Raw genomic sequence first — 17596 nt, 5'->3', positions numbered from 1 at the left:
ATCAGATTCGTGGTGATTGCCCAATAGAGGGCCTGCCTCAACTAAGAACCCTCTTTGTAGAAAGGCTTAAAGATGAGCTGTGTATATAACAAAGTGTGTTTAAGGACTAAGGCCAGTGGAACTGCATATTTATTGGAGTTAACAGATACACATAAGGAGCTTGGAAGCCCAGGATCTGTAGCTGCCAAATACTCAAGTGGCATTTCTCAGGGGAGGTGAGTGAATGGAAGTGTGCTGAGAGGGATCGCAACATAGTGCTCCACGATTGTTTGTAACAAACATTACACTATGGCCCAGATGTGTTGGATGAAGCTGACTTTCTATAAACAAATGACTCGAATCCCCTTGCATTTCTCTTCTTCCCTTTTCTATTTCCCACTCTTTCTTTTACCTCTTGATATCTCTTTCTTCATTCCTTTTCGTTGACTGTTATTAACCCTAATGCTTCAGCCTCTTAAAAATTTCTCCTTTTTTCCTGTTTAGGCTCGTGTTACCCCTTACGGGCCAGATTCTGATACCCTTCCCCATTTGAATGGTGGTGTTTCTAGTGCAATAATGCCTGAAGGTCCCATTGCATGAAACATTGCCCATACACAGATGGGCTCTGCCCTGAAGAACTTAGTCTCTCTGTCTCTTGCTTATTCAAAGCATAGGAGGAAGGGAGCGGTGTCTTCATTTTACAGGTACTCATCTGAGTCAGCAGTGAAGTGACTTGCCCAGTTACAGAAGCAAGGAACTGAACCAAGTCACCTAGGTCCCACAGCAGCATCTTAACTACAAAGCCAGGTCTCACCCCGCCCCGCCCCTGTGTAAAACAGCACTCTGCTACTTAAGCAGCCTGATGACTTGAGAGGGACTACTGATAGAGTAAGGTGCTTCCCAACTTGAGGGAGAGGATCTGAATGTGGCCCTACAGACATATGTTTACCTTCAGTTTTCTAGGCTCTTTTTCCCCAATCTCTGTCTCTCTCCCAACGTTGTTTCTCATTGCCCACTTCCCGGAGCACTCTCTTCCCCACCCTCCTTTCTCTCTAATGGTGTTGCCATCCCCACTGTTATACCTCCTGTTCTTATCTCCCCATCACTGCCCCGAGTAGGCCTGTGTGAGGTGGTGGTTCCCACTCCCCATTTTTGGTACTGATTGCCACCCCTCCTCCGCACACACAACATACATCCTCAGAGTTGTTGTGTGTCTCCCATTTTCCAGATGTCTCACAACTTCACCATGACTCATGCCATTTTAAGAGTGGATTTTTTGGTAAGGCTGCTAACAGCTGTAACTCTTGGGTTTGCCACGAGAGGCCCAAAGGGAGAAAACTTCTGTGATTTGACAGTGTCCACTTCTTTCCTTATTTAAGTAGATGGAGGACCTATGGAAGGTGAGTGGCAGGGCGACAGCCAGTGTCATACTCCAGCAGGGACAGCAAGGATGGGCCATTGTTTAGGTCGCTAGTGTCAGGTGTAGGAGACCCAGGTTTAATTCCCTGCTCTGCCACAGTGTAAGTCACTTAGCCTCTCTGTGCTCAGTTCCTCACCCGTGAAGTCAGGGTAATAGCACTGTCCTATCTCACAGGTGGTTGTGTGGAACAAGACACGAAGAGCGTGAAGCATACAGATACTGTGGTGACAGGCTATGTAAATATCTTAGAGCAATAGTTACAAGGAGAGTCCTAACACTGGTGAGAATTGTAGATTTTCCCCACTAACTTTTGAACCCTGTTTATACTTTGAATCGAGGTGGAATGCCTCATCTCCGCTGCTAAACCCCACTTCAGTCTCTGAAGGAGCCATGTCAAATGCTGCTAGTCAATGCTGCTGATAAAAGAAAGAATGTAGAACATTAATCAAGAGAAACTGGGTGGAGGGTCCTGGCTGAAGTCTTCTAGCCTTATGTCCCTGAGTAGTGGCAAAGGATGGGTGGAAAGACTAATAAGAGTTCCTCATTTCCCACTTGTGATTTCTGGAATGTTGATGGAGGGATTAAACACAACAGTTTGGCAGCATTTACTATATTCTTTTAGTTGTACTGATTTTATTTCCAGGCCATTTATCTTTCCAGCACCACATGTTTATCTTTCCAGCATTCACTTCCTCACTTTCCTACTACATTGAAATAGTAACTTTCCTGGGACAAAAGTGCTCCCTTTTTAGGCACCCAGGTGGTATCTGGGCTGTAAAGGAAAACACCAACATTCATAGGTTTGGGGGTTGACCAGACAGTCAGCTAGACCAGACGTGAGGGACACATTTCTTTCGCATTTGGTAGAGATGCAGGATCCAAGCAAATTAATCTTGGTGTCTGCCTGACTGAAAAGAAATAAATAAAACCTGGAAGATTTTCCTCATCTGTCTGTATATGTTGTAAGTTTTTTTCTTATAAAAGGAGGGCAGGGAAAATATTATCTGTATTGCATCTTAATGTTTTGCAAAAATCCTCCCCCCAAAAACCGAAACAGAAATCCTACTGCAGTGATATTACTCACTATTCATTGATCTGACTCCCCCCTAGCCATGACGGGGATAATGAATGCATGCAACAACTTGGTATATGGAACAGCTGCCAGTCCATAAAACAGGACATCCAATGCTGTTGATCAAAGCACCCAGCTGTCAGCAACTTCACACCAGGACTGTAGAACTGGCCATGCTCAATCTCTTGATCACTGGGAGCAGAGATTGTATCTGTGACTGAAGTTGAGGTCCCACCCTCACCCCTCCATCCCTGGACTTGTCCTCTATTGTAACAATTCAAGGAGCAAAATGAAATCTGCAGCCAGGAGTTAGTGCTTTTTAGCCAGGCCTTAATATAGGTACCTTTTTACAACTCCACACAACCATTTTTATGGGTAACATTATTTTCCTGTTTCAGGGCTGTCACATTGTAGTCTAAAGGGGTGCTTGTGACTCACTCACTTGTAGGCCAGGGTCTTGAGGCTTTATGCTGAAATAAATCCAATTGACTTCTATGGGAGTCTTGCTGGAGAAACAGGAGATTCTCACTGCTGGTGTAGATTGCATTAAGAATGTGGGCTTCAGAAACTGTTCAGTGTAAAAAGGGATCCACTGCATTATTTCGGAAGAGCTCCCAGGACCTGATCCTGCACCATCAAAGCCAAAGAGAGTGCTAGTCATTACAATGGGTGCTGAATCAGATACCAAATAGGTTTACAGTGTGTTTGTAATTTCAGTCTATTATTTGGAGTCCCTAGTAATTCATTTTGTTTTGATCCTCTTGTGTGTGCTCCTCAGAAACCTTGATGGATACCCGGACGGCTACAGCTGAGCTGGGCTGGACTGCAAACCCTCCTTCAGGGGTAAGTGGATGTGTCAAATTGCTGGCTTTTTGCATGTTTATCAGGTCTTGCAGGCTTTACAGTCATTTTCAAGAAATGCTGATTTTAAAAACTCCTGAGTCCTTTCTGCGTGGTGAAGACTGCCTTTTGCTCACGACAAAAATACTCGCCAAACAGCATCAGCAAAAATACTCACCACCATCTTTACACACACAGGAAGTGTTTTGAGGGAAGTTCTACGGCCTGTGTTATGCAGGATGTTAGATTAATACTATGTCTGTACCACGGCCCTTACAGCTGCACCGCTGCAGCTGCGCCGTTGTAAGATTTCCTGTGTAGCCGCTCTATGGGAGAGTTCTCCTGCTGGCATCATTAAACCACCTCGCAAGGAAGCGGCGGTAGCTGTGTTGGTGAGAGAGCATCTCCTGGTGACATAGCACTGTCCACACTGGTACTTTTGTCGGTGAAACTTATGTTAGTCAGGGGTGTGTACTTTCTAGTCTTAGCATCTATGAATAACCCAAATTTCACATTTCATTTAATATATAAAGCCAACCACACTTCTCTATCCCAGCAGTGTCTTATCTGTGAATCACCAGCCTCCCTTCCAAAGGCAGGAACATTGGGCGGGCACCTCAGTGTCATATGGCAAGGGTTAAATTACACTTGGACAGCTGGGCAAAGCCACTCTCTGAGCCTGACTCCCCAGTGGAAAGTCACTCCACCGACTCTCCCTCTCCAGTTGCAAACCCACCACAAATTCCTAGCCATGACATGCAGCAGGGGCAGGTTAGGAACTGCTTGTCATGTTTCCAGTCAATGATCTATCCCCTCTGCTGGAAATTTGTTCTGTGCATGGCGCTTTTGCCTACTCACTCTCAGATGGCATCAGCCTCCACTCAACTCACATTCTGATGAGGCACAGCACGCTGCCAGGAAGTGGTTAGCTTTCAGAAACAGCTGCAGAGTGGAAGAGAGGGGTTTGATTTTTGAACTGTACCACCTTCCGCCCATAGCCATGGCATTCCAAAGCATTTTGCAAGGCAATGAGTCAGAGTCTGTTGGTGCATTAACTATGTAGAAAACTGCACAGCAGTAACCGTTGTGTACTCAGCCCTGGCTCATATACAGCTTGTGAGCATTAGAACCTGTTTTTCTGTGGGAGGCAATGTTGACTCATAAACTGGGGAAAGTGTGTGTGTGTGTTGGGGGGGGGCTGGGAAACTGGGGAGAAGGCAGGGAGAATGTGTTGGAGACAGTGGAATGGGGTGAGAGTGAGGGGAAAGGGAAGGATGATATTAGGGGGCAGCAGATTGAAGAGGAGGTGATGAAATGGGCGGGGGCGGGGGATACTGGGTAGGAGACTGAGATGGAGCAGGAGCCTGGGGAGGGAAGTGCTAGAGGACACAATGGGAGCTGGATAGCGCTGAGACAGAACAACAGCTTCCCCATCTCTGGTTAGGAGAAGGGCACAAGGTACCCTCCCATAGAAAGAAGAAGACTGCCTATTTGGGTGTACGTCCTGGACTGGGTTTGTCTATCTGAAATCATCCCCCACCACCAGTGTGTGTGGGATGTCTTCATCCGTAAAGAGGAAAACTAGAAGGCAAACCAATTTAATGATCTGCTTCATGATTGGCTTGAACTGTTTTTGGACAGCTGACTCACTCTTTTTGACCTCCTTAAGGCTGGCAACTGCAGTCTTATTTTTTTTCTTCTGAATAGATAACTCTGGTTAGCACAAGACGTGTTTCACCTTAATTTATCATAGAATCATAGAAGATTAGGGTTGGAAGAGACCTCAGGAGGTCATCTAGTCCAATCCCCTGCTCAAAGCAGGACCAGCACCAACTAAATCATCTCAGCCAGGGCTTTGTCAAGCCTGACCTTAAAAACTTCAAAGGAAGGAGATTCCGCCACCTCGCTGGGTAACACATTCCAGTGCTTCACCACCCTCCTAGTGAAATAGTGTTTGCTAATATCCAACCTAAACCTCCCGCACTGCAACTTGAGATCATTGCTCCTTGTTCTGTCATCTGTCACCACTGAGAACACCCAAGCTCCATCCTCTTTGGAACCCCCCTTCAGGTAGTTGAAGGCTGCTATCAAATCCCCGCTCATTCTTCTCTTCTGCAGACTAAATAAGCCCAGTTCCCTTAGCCTCTCCTCGTAAGTCATGTGCCCCAGACCTCTAATCATTTTCGTTGCCCTCCGCTGGACTCTCCAATTTGTCCACATCCCTTCTGTAGTGGGGGACCAAAACTCGACACAATATTCCAGGTGTGTCCTCACCAGTGCTGAATAGAGGGAATAATCACTTCCCTCGATCTGCTGCCAATGCTCCTACTAATACAGCCCAATATGCCATTGACTTTCTTGGTAATGAGGGCACACTGCTGACTCAAATCCAGTTTCTCATCCACTGTAATCCCAAGGTCCTTTTCTGCAGAACTGCTACTTAGCCAGTAGGTCCCCACCCTGTAGCAGTGTGTGGGATTCTTCCTTCCTCAGTGCAGGGCTCTGCACTTGTCTTTGTTGAACCTCATCAGATTTCTTTTGGCCATTCTGGACCCTATCCCTACCCTCCACCATATCTACCTCTCCTCCCAGTTTAGTGTCATCTGCGAACTTGCTGAGGCTGCAATTAATCCCATCATCCTGATCATTGATAAAGATGTTGAACAAAACCAGCCCCAGGACGGACCCCTGGGTTACTCCGCTTGATACCGGCTGCCAACTAGACATCGAGCCGTTGATCACTACCCATTCAGCCCAACAATCTAACCAACTTTCTATCCACCTTATAGTCCATTCATCCAATCCATACATTTGTAACTTGCTGGCAAGAAATACTGTGGGAGATCGTATCAAAAGCTTTGCTAAAGTCAAGATATATCACAACCAGCACTTTCCCCATATCCACAGAGCCAGTTATCTCATCATGAAGGCAATCTGGTTGGTCAGGCATGATTTATGTATGTGTAAAGCATGTAGACCTTTGTATCTGAGTCTGCATTTTCATATGGGTGACTTCCCATGAAGAGAAGGGAGTTACCTCACAAGTGGAGAACCAATGTGGACAGAGCCAATTCGATCAGGAGCAAAGCTGCTCCCCCTGGAATTGACACCTCCTCATCTATTATTGGGAGTGGACTAGGAGGGTGGTGGGCTACATCCATCCTGATGTAGCCCTGTCAACACTGGTTCTCCACTTGTGACGTAACTCCCTTCTCTTCATGTGTCAGTCTATTTATGTCTGCATCTATAATTTTCACTCCATGCATCTGAAGAAGTGGGGTTTTTACCCACAAAAGCTTATGCTCAAATAAATCTGTTAGTCTTTAAGGTGCCACCGGACTCCTGGTTGTTTTTTTTCAGAAAGAAATTTGTTGACTCTGGTTGTAGGTCTAGGTCCTCCCAAACAAGAACCTGTTTGTACTGCAGTACAAGGGTATGTGTAGCTATGTGCCACCGTGAAAAGCAGGCTGTGTCCACACTGCAGTGTGTAGCTACCCCCAGCAGTGAAAGGCTCTGGCAAGGTGTAATGGTCCCTCGCTCTCCTGCTCAGAGGGAGGCCACTCAGTCCGGTCCGGCCTGGACAGGACCAGAGTCCGTAGGACAGCCAAGAGCCCACAATAGGATGGGGCACTCAATTGTCACAGTCCGGCTTTAGCCTGGGTTTGGGCAGCTCAAGCTGTCAGTCTTTACAAAAAGTCTAGAACTGAGCTGGGGCCTGGGCTTGATCAGGCTCAGGCAGCCAGCAACAAAACAGTCTATCAGGGCTGGCTTTAGCCTGGGTGGGGCTCAGGCAGCCAGCAAACAAACAGTCTATAGGTAAGCTGGGGCCTGGGCTTGAGGAGGCTCAGGCTGCCAGCAAGCAAAGCAGTCCAGGGCTGGCTTTACCCTGGGCAGGGCTCAGGCAGCCAACAAACAAACAGTCTATAAGTTAGCTGGTAAGGGAGGCTCCTTCTTCAAGGCTAGAGCTTCCCTGCACAGTGTAGGGAGTCAGCCATCCCGGAGTGGGGTGGCAGGGGGACACGGGCCCACCCTACTCCACCACGCCCAACCCAGGGCCCTGGCAGGGGCAGGACTGGCTGCTCCTGTGTTGGCAGGGATCCAGCTGCAACACTCCAACTGAGCCACGCTGAGCTCTGCAGCCGGCTGCTCTGTGGCTGCCCCTGGGCCACTTCCTGCCTCCCCAGGGGTTGGTACCTGTGGCCTCCCAGCCTCTTCCGGCTCCTCGGGGTACACGATGGCATGCACTCTGGACCAGTCCTCGTCGGCGTCTGGGGATCAGGAACAGCCAGGGGTAGGTTCCCTTGTGGGCCACTGCAGAACGGGCAGAACATCCTTCTCCTCCGCAGACTTGTCCCCAACTGTGCTGCAGGGCCTGCCTTTTATACTTTCAGCCACACCCCAGCACTTCTGGCAAGGGGGGCGGGGTGATCTAGGCTCCACCCTCCAAGGGGAGTGTAATGGTCCCTTGTGTAAAGGGGAGTGTAAAGGAAGGCCCTGGTTGGAGGGAGGCCATTCAGCCTCACTACACCAGGGGACACTACACTTCTAAAACTAGCTGTGTAGATAGGGGATGCACTGCTTGGGCGTGTAGAGAGCCATGGAGGGTATATACCATGTGGTTCTGGAGTTTCTTTACTCACCTAAGCAGTGCCTCACAGTCTATACTGCTATTAATACTTGGGCTGGGAGATGCATGCATTGTAGGTACTCTACGTGCTGCCATAAGTGAGCATGCAGCATAGACATACCCTAAAACATCACCTCTTATGTGTGGGTTTTACCCAGATCCATTACATGCAGTGTATCCCTGGGGCCTTGCACTCTTCATCAGAGGCAAAGGAGGTGTGGGATTCCCTGCAAGCTCACACCCGGTGAAAGAGAAATCTGACTCTGCTGAAAGTAGTGGTGAGGGACCAGCAGCTCTGACTAGAAGACCAAAGCAGTAACTGTTCCAGAAGTCCTTAACCGCAGAAAGGACAAACCGCAGGAGAACAAACCACAAGGAGCAACTAAACTTGACAGCTTCTCTTCGGTGGGAAGGAAACAGAATTGTTGTTTCTTTCTTTGACTCCCAGGTTTCCTTGTCAGATACCTCAGAACCGAGTGTCTCAGTCTTCCAGGGCTAAGGTTTGTTGTATTAATTTAGATGGAATACCTGGACCCAAAGAGCCAAAAGTGTTCACATACCCTGTCACCGTCAACATCAAAACGTTTTAAATGGGGTTTAGTAGACAGAGACCTCAGCTTACATTATACCATGGTGGAGAGACCATTAAACTCCTTTTTAACCTTGTATGAAAGATAAGATACAGTAAGGAAGAAAAAACAGTTGAAATGTAAAGTATGAAGTAAGACTGTCACTTAAACAGCATCCCTTGTTCCCTTTCCCTTGGGGTGGAGAGTTTTTAGAACAAACCCCCCTTTATTTAGCAGTCTCTTAGAAAGTAATAACTGTCCATCTGGGGGAAAAGAATAAGTGCATTGAAATGGGCGGGAATTGTTGCTTATTTTTGTTAAGTCCAATCCTGTTCCCTAGAAGACAAACATGCACAAGAGAGGGAAAAAGACCAGCAAAGGGAGACAATCCAGCTTCTGTCTCTGGTGTTACCTCTTACTTGAAAATTCAGTACTGGAAAAACACAGGATGTGGCCTTATCAGCACCCCCTCTCCCCCAAGACCTGGCAGGCTTGTACCCACGTTGGGCTGCTTAGGGAATTGCTTTTAGTTGGCTCTCAGGTAACAGGCTTCCATCAGTGTCACACAAAAGACAGTTTTGTTTGGCTAAGCCAGATTCCTCTTAGACAGAAGGAAAAGCAGGGGTGGGGTGGGGGGAGAGGAAGTAGTCAGGTGGAAAAGAAAAGGTCACATGGGGTAAAGGGAGTGTCAATCTCACATCCCAGCTAGTGATTGGGATTGAGCTGGTGAAGATGGCAGTGTGATTTGGGTCCCTCTCTGGCCCAGTCTGGTCAGGACAACCCACATCGCAGAGGTCACAGTACTCCCAGCAGATGGTTGGGATGGCAGCTGCCATAATGGTGGAGCTGTTCTCTCATCATTTAGTCAGCCAGTGTAGCAATAGCCTCTTCATCCATTCATCAACCCAGCCAGCAGTTGTTGACTGACAGCTGCTTCTGCTAATTTCTCTCCCCTGCCCCAGTCTTCTCTCTTTAAGAACACCAAAAGGGAGCAACAGCCAGACTAGCCCATTCCCTTCTTATTTTGTTCACTTTTTGTCCATAGATATCCAGTCCCACGCTCAAGTTTACCAGACATGATCTTAAGATAGTCCTTGAATTATCAGCAGGGTTTTTGTTGGGTCTAATTCAGTCTCGTTGTCTCCCATGTGCACCTTTTTCTCATCATTTTTATAGGTTATTTTGACATCTTTTTAAACCTTCACTCACTTTTTACAGTTGAACTCACAGTTAAGGTAAACTTGTAGGTCCAGTTAGTAGAGCAGGCCCTGGTAGTGAGGAGAGAGCTTTAAATAAAAGAGAGAGGGTATTTCCTCGCTTTCTTCTAGCCCAAGGGTTCCCAGGAAGTCAAAAGTGAAAATGAGGAGAAAAACGCAGAACTACTGCCCTGTTGCTGGGATGATGGGCAACTGTCTGATTCCATGCCCAAAGTCTTACAGGAGAAAATATGGGAAAAGTTCTTTCTCCTGAACACACCTGAGAGAATAGGAGGGTGGTACCATTACTAGACCTTCCTGACCACGTGATCGCCCCAGAAAGGAGAAGCACCAGGAATTAAGTGGGCTGGGCACTGAAAGCTGAAGTATGTCTGTTAGGTCTAGCAAATGTGTACCCCTGCTCCCAGCAACAGAGGACATCATCAGAGCTGAGTGAGTCCATCCAGCAGCCCCACAAGCCTCAGCAAACCAGCTCAGAGCTCCTACCCTGTCCAGGAGCAAGGTGGACTGTGTAGTGATACCCATGGAAGATGTTGCCTTGTTCTCTCTTGTAGCAGATGCATAAAAGATAACATTTTCCTAAAAAAATGCTACGCACCGATATTGTTGACTCAGCCCTAAGAAAGGATGCTAAAGCAGCCACTGCTGCTGTTACTGGTATGGAAGCATCTTGTCAGTAGTGACTCATCATTTTTGGCAACTAGGTGTCAGAGGTTGTGACTTAATGTGGAGCGCTGGGCATTCAACAGCTCTGAAAATTGGATGTGGGGGGAAACTTAAAAATAGAGCCACATAAAACCAGAGCCCAGTTTGTAAAACGTTGACCTACTTGTTCTACCTTATGTTACAAAAGCCAGATATGATGTAAAGTAGCTGAAGACATCGTTACAAGATTTCACCATGAGAGTTAAGGGTCCTTTTACCCGAGCTCATACTTCATCAGTGGCTAATTGTGGGTCATGTATAGTTTATCCCTCAGCCTTGATCTGTCTATCTGAGCCTGTGATCGCTCAGCTGCCTGACTGTCTAGTAGATTCATTTTTATTAGGCACCTGAGCATTCTTTCTTGACAAAATATAAGGGCTCACCCAGACGGGGTGGATGAGGGTATGTAGGTGTGAGGGAGAGAGAGAATGTATTATACCTCCATTCTAACAGCAGCCTATGGAAAAAAGCAAGGCCTACAGGCCTGCATGTCTCCTCTACAACTTTATAGGCAACATCATATGTTTACAGGTCCAGGTCCATGGCAAAGAATGAGTCCTCTGCTCCTCATCAGAGATCCTTCCAGCATAGCATATTGTAAGAGCAGCATGCCACCACAGCTCCAGAGTCCAAAAACATGGTAGACAGTGGGATCATTGTGGAGAGGGATGTTTTCTTTCCTTCCCCCCACTTAAGGCAATGGAGACACATATGTGTCCCCTACCCCAGTGGATTACTTCTCTTCTAAAGATCCTTCTAGTTTTAATGGCCTCTCTTACCAGCACTGGTGAAAGCAGCATTGATTGATACCAGCCTCTGTCAGATAATTTTCCGTCCTGCCTGTTTTCTGCAGTGTCCTTAGCAGCCATTGAGCAAATATCTTCCTGTCAACTGGTTGTTTTTCTGTAGCATTTACCTAGAGGAGAAATAAATTTATCCAGAGGAGAAATAAAATCTGGTTCCTGCTGCCCAGAGAGGGGTTTCTATGGCACCTGATGGAAAGAATTGGAAATATAACCCTAGTGTTCTAACCAACACGGGCAAGCTATTGCTGATCGCCTAATGTCTATTATGCTGTCTCTCAACTAAGCGTATTTCTTTGGGGCAAGGACAGTGGACCTGATCTACTTACACCAGTGTAAGTCAGGATTCAATGGAGTTACACTAGCACTAAGCCAGTAACAGAGAATTGGGCCACAGGCCTCCATAATACCTGTGTGAAGGGCCAAGCAAACTGTTAGCACTTCTTAATAATAGCCTTTGGAACTTTATATCGGAGTTGCTGGCCCTGCCACTCAAACAGGTGCTACATTAAGCAAATTCTGTTCTGTTTCCTGTGATTGCCATGCAGTGGTTTCTTCCTGCCTGGCTTCCACTTCGATGCCCATGGAAAGAGGACTCAGTCTATGGCACAGTTGGCTGCTTGCATTTGACTTGATACGCAGAATTGTATCTCAGCCACACAGACGTACTCCTTCAGATAGATCTTGTCCTCGAGCTGGCCCCCAGGCTTCAGAAAAGGAAAGGTTTTCCACATATAGACAAGTCTCTGAACTCCCTTCCCCCCTTTTCCTCCTTCCAGGTAAACCACTCAGTTCAGTCACTGTTCTCCATCCTCTCTTTCACTCTCTACCGAAAGGCTTGTAATTAGGAAACATTAGCAGGCTCAAAACAGCTTTCATACCTGGAACATCATCCATAATTGCACTCAGCAGTGCTCTTCCCTGGCTATTAATGTCACTTTTATGAAGTAATGAGGAACAAAACACCCTGAGGCACTTAAAACATCTTTCTTATACAATACGAGTCTTTGAGGAATGGAAGCATAAAATAACCTGACTCACATTCCCCTGACAGAGAAAGTGATAGACAAAGACAGGGACAGAAAGGTAGGCGGGGGGGGGGGGGGCAAGGGGGAGTGAATCAGTTAGGAAGACTGGCTTCAGTTTAATAGATGGGTATAACAGATTGATAGCTAGAGGGTTATGGTATAGAGGTAGTACAACAGAGGTGGTACAGACGTAGGTCAGTGGATGGATGGTGAGATGGATGGCTTCATTAAAGCAGTGAAAATATGTAAGGACAGATCATTGCAATAGTGAAAAATCCAATATACTTCAGATGGTTATGTTTTATCTTGGTGGAAGTTTTCAATCCCAACTGAATCTAGTTGAGTTTTACGGCCGGTTGCTAAGACTACTTCAGTAAGCAGGGGTTGTACATAAGTGTGGTTACCATTCGGGTTCCTGCAGCCTTCCTCCTGCCACAGTTGTCCGCACTAGCATTTCACAATCCTCTAACCTGTGATCTTGTATCCTGATCACTACCTGCTTCTTATTTTGCCCTCCCTGGGTCAGAATTAATTTTTTCTGAGGCTCTCAGTGCCCAGGCCCAGACTTTCAAAACTGCTCAGCTCCTGAGGCACGAAAACAAGGGCCCCAACTTTGATTTTTGTGAGAGGAGCTCAGTGTGGGCTCTTGTAAGCATCGTGCCCTTGTTCCAATGCCTGTTCAGGAGCTGAGTCCTTGTGAAAATCCAGCCCCATAGCTGGTATTGACAAATTACCAAAATGCTGACAGGAACAGCAAATGAAAGGTGCTGGTAATCGCCCCACATAAGCAGGCACGGTGGAAGCCCTCAGGAGGCAGGTGCAAAATGTGCATTATGAAATGCAGCATGGCGGAACAAATCCTTTTTCTTGGGCTAGAGGCAGCCAGTTCCATAGGAGATTCAAGTTCAGAATTTCTCAAATTCATAGATTCTAAGGCCATAAGGGCCCCTTATGATGATCTAATCTGACCTCAAGCATAAAACAGGCCACAGAACCTCACCCAATAATTTTTGCTTTGAGCCCATAGTTTCTGCTTGAGCTAGAGCCTGTCTTTTAGAAAGAGATCCTATGCTACTTCGACTCCCAGTGGTGGAGAACCAACCACCTCAAGAGGTAAATTGTTCTAATGGTTAACTACCTTCCCTATTAAACAATTGTGCCTTATTTCTAGTCTGAATTTATCTAGCTTCAACATCTAAGTGTCGGCTCGTGTTATGCCTCCCTATCCTAGATCAAAGAGCCCTTTACTATGAGGTACTTGTAGATAGCGTTCAAGTTACTATTTTAACCTTTTCTTTGACAAAATAACTAGAGCAAGCGTCTTTAGTCTCACATGGTAAGGTATTTTTCCAGGCCTTCAATTATTCGTGTAGCGCCTTGCTGAAGCCCTTTGAATTTTTCATCATTCTTTTTGAAGTGTGCACACCAAAACTGGCCCCAGTATTCCAATAAAGCTCTCACTGTCATAGAGAGAGGTAACATCTGTATATTAAAACCAGACCAGAGGGGTGAAATGGTCAACCCAGTTTGGATGCTAGTCTGTGCTAAGCAGTGTCTCCTCCTGTTCCCATGCCTACTTGAACATTGAAGCAATATTCTTTAAGTATCCTCTTGTAACAGCACAATCTTAGTCTTTTGTTCAGCTTAACAGCTCTCAATAAATATGCCTAAAGCAGGTTTGTGCAATTTCCTGGCCAGTCCAGGTGCTGGACGTCTGCACAACAGTAATAAAATGTATTCAGATAAGAGTTATCCAGAATATTGTAAACTGTATTGACTTATGACCTCATAACTCATACATGCAGCTACAGCTCTTTCTCACAGCCTGGCCTCTAAGATCTATGGGTGAAATCATTGTCTTTTTGAAGTCAATGAGAGTTTTGCCCATGACTTCAATAAAATTGGTTGGAAAATGGTTTGGTTTTCGCCAGAAAATCTTGACAAAAATTGAATATTTTTGTTTGTTTGTTTTCATTAAAACTCCCAAAACTACAAAGCTGAAAATTTTCAATGTTAGGTAATGGAAAACAAACTTTTTGGATGAAAATCTAAATTGTATGTCTAAAACCTGTAGAAAAGAGAGATATTCTGGCCAACCACTCACATTTGGTTTTCAGATTTTTGGTTTGCAAATGGAAAAATTGAAAATGTTCATGTTCAATTGAAAAAGACATGTATTAGTCAGAACCCAATATTCCATCTAAAAAGAAGTTCAACAGAAAATGCCAATTCAAGCTGCCCTATCTCTCAGCTATGCTAAGGATCAGTTGGGACAAAAGCAGCTCCTGTTTATCCTATCCAGCTGAGAATCAAGAGGAGAGGCAAGGAGCATGAGTTGGTGTGGCTAGAAGAGGCATTGTTGATGTGTTTCTCACAGCATCAGCCCAGTGGGACACACAGAGCTTGGGTATCTGGTTATCCTTTAAAAATGATTCCCTTGGATCCTTGGACCTTTAAGCTCAGTGGAGAGTGTGGGGGTGTGCTTTAAACCTCTGGGTTTCAGGCTTGTGGGGCATCACCTGGCACCTTTAACAAAGCCACGTCACACACAGTTGAGCCCTTTCTGTATTTGGAAAAGACAGAACAAAGCTTGTGAAGAACATAGAGAGTGTGGGGGTGGCAAATGATGCAGGAACATAGGAGCAGCCAGACTGGATCAGATCCCATATCCATGAAATCGTAGTTGCTGCAGCCCTTGGCTTGAAGTGGTTTCCATCGTATATGGGATTTACAGTTTGGTTCAGTGGCTCTCAACTCCCCCCCCACACACTGTAAAAATTGTTCCAGCCCCACTACATGTCATCCAGTGTCCTGTCTCCAACAGTGATCAGCACCAACTGCTTCAGAGGAAGGTGAAAGAACCCTGCAAAGGACAGTTAGGGAATAACCTGCCTTCAGGGAAAGTTCCTTCTAACACGATCTGTGAGGGGCTGGCATATACCTCAGAGCATGGGGTCTGATGTCCCTTCTGTGATACAGCATGGCCAGAGGGCAGCAGCAGAGTGTTCTAAGGGAGCCTTATTCCCTGTAGAGGGAAGCAAGTTTGCTATAGATTAAAGTACCTGAAGCCAATTAAAGCACATGAAGCCAATTAGAGCACCTGAAGCCAGTCACCTGATTCCCCCCCCCCCCCCCCCCGCTTCAATCAGACAAGACAAGGAGTTGAAGCTGAGTGGATTGGTGTTGGAGTAGAGAGCAGTTTGGAGGAGTTGAAGCAGAGTGGATTGGTGAAAGTAAGGAAAAGTAGTGAGGAAAGTAGCCCAGGGGAAGGAAGTGCTAGTTCAAGCGGTTTACCGCTATCCCTAGGGCCCCTGGGCCGTGACCCAGAGTAGAGGGCAGGCCTGGGTCCCTCCGTCTCCACTCCCCTCCTCTAGGACACTAGTGGAGCTGTTAATACCCCAGTTCAGGGGCAAGAAACGGTGCCCTGAACCCCCCACCCCAAGAAGAGAAAGCACAAGACCCATCAAAGTAGTGCCGGCAATTTGCCGCACTCCTAAAACTCTTGGATTTGTTTTTAATCCTTGTTTTAGCTCTGGATGTTGTTTTTAGCCATCTGAGCGTTCAAACTTCTTTTTGGATCCTGCTAAGCTCCTGGCCTCTCTGCTATCTTTGTGGCAGTGAATTGCAGAGGCAAACTGTACATTGTGTGATATTTCCTTGTATCCTTTTTAATTTGCCACCTTTTTGGTTCCATGGACTATCCCTTCTCTTTGTGTTTTGCGACAGGGTTAATAGAAGTTCCTGCTTCGCCTTCTCTGTACAAAACTTCCCTGCACAACTCAACACTGGAAAGAAGTTACTGACATGAAACAGAGTTTGTTACTGAAATCCCTCAGATGGATTGATAGTTATCTGTCTATATATCTCCTAAGTGGATGGTAAACAGATACTTGTATGCAGACAAAAGACTGGTGGATAGGTAAACAAGTGGATAGGTAAAAATGACATATATAGAGAGACAAACATATGGCTAGACTTACAGATACAATACACAGACAGGGGCTATAGAGAAGAGAGAATTGACAAAGAGTACACAGAACAGATAGCTAGACCAGTGGTTCTCAAACTTATTTCATTGTGCCCCCCTTCTTTGAGTCTGTAGTAGTGTACACCCTGCTACACAAATACATAAACTTATACATCCGGTGGTGGTGCTTCACTTGAATCCGTTTTGGTTTCTTTGTTTTTCACTTGAGCTTTTTTTTCTGTTGCACAAATGAGCCAACAATCCATTGTAATAAGAGCAAAAGCAAAATGGCGATTGTGGTCCAGACTCACAATTAAATGTGCACACTGCGTTATAGCTAACAGGTCAACATACAGATGGCAATGACTTTGTATAATGCTATGCAGGCTTAATAGAAATTTGTCAAAATGCACAGCACCACCTGAGGGCCTGATATGTCTGGAGGAATGAGCTTTGCTAGGTATTCATTGCTGTGTGTAAAATGTACACATTTGCTTGGCCAGCTCTCAACTCCTCTCCCAAAAGTTCTCTTCAGTCCCATCCTCCACACCACTTCCTCCCCATGATACTGCGGGGAGCCGATGTGCATTCACTGGATGACTTAGTATGTTTCTTTCCATCTCTAATGGCTAAGATTAAGATGTGAACGCCCATTGCTCTCCCCAACCCCCTCTTCCCTGCTCCTTCTTCATCCTCCCAAGCTCTCGCTGCTGCTTCCAAAAAGCTCTTGCCATCTCTTCCTCCTTCACGTCTCCAGGGATTGTTTGTGCCTCCTTTCTATGCTGACCAAGTGAGTTACTCTCCCTGCATCATATTGGTGTTCTCTGCGGCTGGCCTGGCGACGGCTCTTCCCTAGAACTCCACTCGCTCTCACTACCAGAGCCGCACACATGAACTCGATTAGCTACAGATCTTCATTCCTGGCCATGCCCTTAAGACTGGCTTTACACAGGTTGTATAAGGAACCAGGTTGTCACAGGCTTAAAACCACAGTGTAGGTATTACTATGCAAAGCAGCCATATAATGTATCTATAATTACCATTTTTAGGATGGATCCTCAGCTGATGTAAGTTGAAGTCTGTTGCCTTGGGCTACTTTGATTTATACCAGCTTAGGGTCTGGCCCATTGTGTTTAAGAGGTAGCTGAATGGAGCAGGATTTTTCTGTAGGTAGATAGACCAGTGTAGATATACTGTGTGTACAATATAGATCTGCTGTACTCTAGCTGTTCTTCAGATGTTTTATGCATGGGCACAAGTTATTTGCAGGATTACCACATGATAACATGGCACAAGTACCATACCTGTGTTTTACACCAGAAGGTGAATTTATTTCTAATGGCAGGAGCTGCCGGGATGTTTCAGTTCA

At 46.1% G+C, this 17596-nt stretch overlaps 1 protein-coding gene across 12 annotated transcripts in view; it reads left to right on the top strand.

The window, feature by feature from the left end:
- EPHB1 (EPH receptor B1) overlaps window positions 1–17596 on the top strand; it is a 342358-nt gene that overhangs the window by 74657 nt on the left and 250105 nt on the right. For all 12 annotated transcript variants that reach the window (XR_012160842.1, XR_012160837.1, XR_012160843.1 and 9 more), the window contains exon 2: window positions 3250–3314. Coding sequence is in view for 5 of the 12 variants with exons in the window: in XM_073360347.1 (XP_073216448.1) it covers window positions 3250–3314 (65 nt within the window). In the remaining 7 variants the exon portion in view is untranslated. The remainder of the gene's footprint in view (window positions 1–3249; window positions 3315–17596) is intronic.

The sequence above is a fragment of the Lepidochelys kempii genome, chromosome 9, assembly GCF_965140265.1.
Source record: "Lepidochelys kempii isolate rLepKem1 chromosome 9, rLepKem1.hap2, whole genome shotgun sequence".
Classification (NCBI taxonomy): domain Eukaryota; kingdom Metazoa; phylum Chordata; order Testudines; family Cheloniidae; genus Lepidochelys; species Lepidochelys kempii.
The sequence above is the reverse complement of the archived record's forward strand: the minus strand, read 5'-3'. Positions and strand labels throughout refer to the sequence as shown.